The sequence below is a fragment of the Trachymyrmex septentrionalis genome, unplaced genomic scaffold (genome assembly GCF_001594115.1).
Source record: "Trachymyrmex septentrionalis isolate Tsep2-gDNA-1 unplaced genomic scaffold, Tsep1.0 scaffold112, whole genome shotgun sequence".
In the NCBI taxonomy this organism is placed as follows: Eukaryota; Metazoa; Arthropoda; class Insecta; order Hymenoptera; family Formicidae; genus Trachymyrmex; species Trachymyrmex septentrionalis.
The window spans coordinates 921,765-926,405 of NW_017304248.1; the positions used below are offsets into that span (position 1 = coordinate 921,765).

At 33.1% G+C, this 4,641-nt stretch overlaps 2 protein-coding genes across 2 annotated transcripts in view; one reads left to right on the top strand and one right to left on the bottom strand.

The window, feature by feature from the left end:
• Positions 1-1,599, top strand: part of LOC108752741 — a 3,208-nt gene extending 1,609 nt beyond the window's left edge. The window contains exon 4 of the mRNA XM_018493786.1: positions 278-1,599. Within this exon, the coding sequence (XP_018349288.1) occupies positions 278-474 (197 nt within the window). The 3' untranslated portion in view covers positions 475-1,599. The remainder of the gene's footprint in view (positions 1-277) is intronic.
• Positions 1,600-3,564: 1,965 nt separating this feature from the next.
• The window catches only part of LOC108752747 (radial spoke head 1 homolog), a 2,837-nt gene continuing 1,760 nt past the window's right edge, over positions 3,565-4,641 (bottom strand). The window contains exons 5-6 of the mRNA XM_018493800.1: positions 4,511-4,641; positions 3,565-3,895 (exon numbers count right to left, since the gene is read on the bottom strand). The exon at positions 4,511-4,641 is cut by the window's right edge and continues 10 nt beyond it. Coding sequence (XP_018349302.1) covers positions 3,731-3,895; positions 4,511-4,641 — 296 coding nt within the window. The 3' untranslated portion in view covers positions 3,565-3,730. The remainder of the gene's footprint in view (positions 3,896-4,510) is intronic.

The window sequence follows — 4,641 nt, forward strand, 5'->3', positions numbered from 1 at the left end:
ACACACACACACACACACACACACACACAATTCATAATATACAATTTGTTCAAATTGTTTGCACTTCAATTTATCTTAAAATTACACTTAAAAAATTTCATATTTAAAAAATTTTTTAGTAAAATTACTTAGAAAATCTAGGAATTTTCAGAAAATTGTTTTAGTAAAAATTTCAATGAAACTGTTATTTGTTGTTATGGAATTTTTGGTTCTCTTTTGTTAATTAATTGTATTGGGGATATTTTCGAGAACAATATTATAAATTTATTAATTACAGGTTCTATGTGGGTATACAAGGAATATGAGCCAAACTATGATCCAGCATTAGGGAAGTATTGCAATAAGACACTATATTTATTTGCCTTCTGGCTAATTACGTCGGTCTACATATGCATGGGTATCATAACGGCCGGCCTGTGCAGCATTTCCGTAGCTAGTATTGCGTTTCAGAGACCGCCGTCGGATTTGATGTGAGATAACGTTGTTTAGTCGCTTTGTGTCGACATCTCCGACAATGACGCTCATCTACGATCTACATTTGACATAATCAGAATGGTATTTATCGAACGAAAGAATTCTTACTGTCTACACGCTATGGATGATAAATGTGCGCAATTTTGCATTGTATGTACTCGATTTTCTGTATTGAAGTATCATCGACATCATCCTGCGTTCCTCTTTCTCGCTAATCGATAAAATACAATACAAAAATGGCTCATTCTTATATTTATATTAACGATGATCGGAAGTTGAAATCGGAAGTTGTATCGAATTTGTATATAGATACGTGCTGTATAAGCGGAAAAAAATCTCATTTTAGGAGCAGAGAGTCACTCGTCAAGAGCTGGCACCATTGCTCGCTGAAACAAGTCGCTTCGCGCGACGAAGTGCAAATTTCGTCCACGTTTACGTACCTGAAATGCTTAAACGACTTCGAAGAAAATCGTTGGCACGTTAAACGCACACACTAGGCGCACCGGCGCGCGATCCAAGTTCAAGCAAGATTCATGTTCAAATAAGATCGTATAAATGACTTCTCACGATGCACAAACAAGTGCAATATTATTGAATAATTCGACTGTTGTGACGATATCCCTAATGTCGTAAGAAATGCGGTGAAACATACATCGAAGTCGGTTATCTCTCGATAAAGCCGGAACTAGAGGCGAAAGGAAAACAGTCGCTTCGACCAGATCAAGGGCTGTGTGTACATCGCGTTACTCGCGAATTTTTTTATCTTGTGCCAAGTGGACGCGAAGTCGCAGACCAAAGTATTTTGCTATCACACACACAATGTTGCTAGTGCCAGTGCGCCACAGATTTTACAAATTCGTTTGTAAACTCGCTCAGAACTCGTACCGAGAACGAGCCAAATGCGCGACTCGCACTATGCTTAGTACAGTTGACGACGCTTTGATACGACGGTCTAATATAATTTTACGATATAAATGTTAGGCATTGCATCGTTTTCTCGATAACACTTTATCTGTGTTAAGCACTTTATGACCTTTACGGACTTGACTATAATATAGTACGCACTCTACTCACTCATGACCTGTAACTTACCTATTTAAAAGACTGCGATCTCTTACGTGACAACTTTATGTATTTATTCGCCCTGTCCTCCGTCCTTTTACGTCTCGATAGATCTTTATAGAATCTTCATGTTTCTTGACGTAATTCGTTTTTTTTACGAGGGTTGTCACAGATTTGGAAAACCGGAAAAAGTTGTGGAAATTTAAATTGGTCATGGAAAAGTCAGGGAAAAATATAAAAGTCTGGAATTTTTCGAGCTTTGTTCTATTAAAATACTTTTTTAATTTTTTAAATAATATATCTAATAATTGTGGTCAAATACTGATTTTCTTAATCAATATTTCAAATTGTATACTAAGTCATGTATTAAATCGGTCATTATATTAAAGGAAATATAATTCCTTTTTAAATATAAAAATTATACATTTCTTACAATGTCAAGTTTCATTTTTGTTTTAATTTCCATATAGTTTAATATAAATTCACTTTAATTAAACTTTTTTATAATTAAGATACATTTTCTATTAAATATATTTGATCTAAAAAACCTCGGATCAGAAAATTTTCAGGAAAATCAGTCAGGAAATTTTAAAATTCATTTTCTGTGACAATCCTAAATAAGTCGCGCGAAGCAATCAACTAGAAAAGTACAGATGTACATGCGGTTTTCTTTGCGTGTTCATCTTAAAAACTAAAATTGATAGTATTTGTCAGTATTGTGGGAACCTGCTACTCTCTAAAAATCAGCATGCTCTACCGAGTCGTGTAATGTGACGTCATTAAATTTATGATTCGATTAAATGACTACATTATCGAATATCGCTGTATATAACTCAATACTACTGTTTCTCCCACTTTCACATAACTTTTTCTGACTGAAGTTTAGTCTTCCTCTTTCAACTCTTACATTTTGTAAATGTAATCCCCACCATAAAACTAGTTATAAGTTCGACATAGATATACAAAAGTAATTCAAAAAGTTCTCGGTCTGACACATAAATAACACCACAAATATCAAACTGGTATAATTTTAGAGTTTGATCCTGCATAGAGCTGCTGTTAAAATTTCAGAATTGGTTCCACAAGATCAGATTTGGTAAAATATAGTACATGTACCTGTACTATATTTGTGCGGAATAAATTCATGGAATTTTTCGACTGCAATTGAAGAATGTGAGCGGGTGCATTGTTATGATGAAATCAAAAATTGGTTGCTTTATACGATAGAAACAAAGAAACTAATGAACTGACATTTTAACAGTAGCCCTATGCAGGATCAAACTTTTCTAGCTATAATCAAAAATTATAGCAGTTTGATATTTGTGGTGTCATTTTATATCAGGCTGAGAACTTTATCCTATAAAGTAGCAAGCACAGAGAATAATCCCATGTAGCTGTGACGTGCTCATGAACGTGCTTGTATTTCGATTATATACAATATAACTGAGCTTGCGCTTTCAATTTCGCGTTTAATATATTAAACAAAATATATATATATAAATTAATTGCAAATATATACACACGCACGCGCACATATATGTGTATCACTAATATAATCTATTGAATAGATGTAAAGATAATAAGTAACGAATTTAACCATTAACTTCATCGTTATTTTAATCGCTTGTTATTTTTTTATCTATTCAATAGATTGCATTATTTAATACAGTAAATTTAGAATACGCTCTTTATAATAAGATTAATGTTTAAAAACAATGTTTAATAAAAATTTTTAATAAAATTTGTAAATTACAATTTAAATTCCTTAAAGATAAGCATTTATTAAAAAACAAAAATATTAACATAAAGAATTATAGAAGATTTATTAAATAAGTTTAATATAAAGAAAACTAGTAGATTAGTTTAGAGTTTCAAATTGTATTTATGTAATATTGATTCTTACAATCAATATTAAATAAAAATTATTAAATAATGCAGTTTTTATATTTAATATCTTATTTTGGTGTTACAAAAAAAAAAAGTAACGAATCGTTTCTTTTTAAATGACGATAAAACTATAATGCGTTATTTTTGTAAATTAGTGATAAAACATACTCGTTTAATTTTATTTTATATTATCTATGTGGAAGAAAATTAGCATATTGTGTATAACAATACAAGGAGAGTATGTAATACGCTCACAAATTGATTAATCGATGGCTTGAAGCCGGCAAACTCGTGTATTTCATCACAATCAAGGACTGTCGTCTTGAGGCGATGTCTTTTCCTGATAATGTTCTTCGCGATAATCTTCTTCCGGATAATCTTTTAGATAATCTTCTTCTGGATAATCGGAGGACCTTTCGATTTTTGACCAAACATCATCTTCGTCTTCGTCGAGCGAGGATTCCGTTGACACCTACGCGAACACGATATCTTGTCAGGACGAAACGTTTCGGGATTACATTAGATTTTATAATCCCATCGAATACCGGTGATATATCATGTCAGGGTAACGAGAAGTGACATAAACATGATTTGAAAAGAAAGACTATCCTCTGCCCGGATATCGTAATTCTATTAATGATTACGGAAGTCCATAGTCTAGCGACGCGCTGGAAATAACTACCGGATATTCGTTAGTCTCGTTAATATAAAGCGGTCGATTAAAATTCATTTTACCGGAAGAATCGTTTCCGCTTCCGATGACGCAGACAGTGTATTAAGGAAATCCTACCCCCTTTAGAGAAAGGTGATTGGATATAGATCGCGAACTCGCAATTCCGCTTTCCAATATTAATCTGTTTTCGTAGTTACCTATCTCCGAAATAAAACAAATATAACTACGCGTCGATGTTGTAAAACTCTTATATAAAATTCACCTATATGAACCGATTTATCAATTTCCTATCGACTATTCAGGAGATCGACATTACCCACGTATCGGTATACGTGTATTAAAACAGATCGCATGAAGGACAATTACGATGTAATATTTGAATTATCAAATATATGTGATTATGATTTCAATTACTTCCTCCAGCAGGGGTTCTGCTTCCGGCAATAACTCCGGGTTATAAGGAGTAATACAACGCGCCCGCCATATCGGTAAAAAGCCTATTTTCGAGGATGATTCTTTCAACGTTGACTTTTCGTCGTCATTAT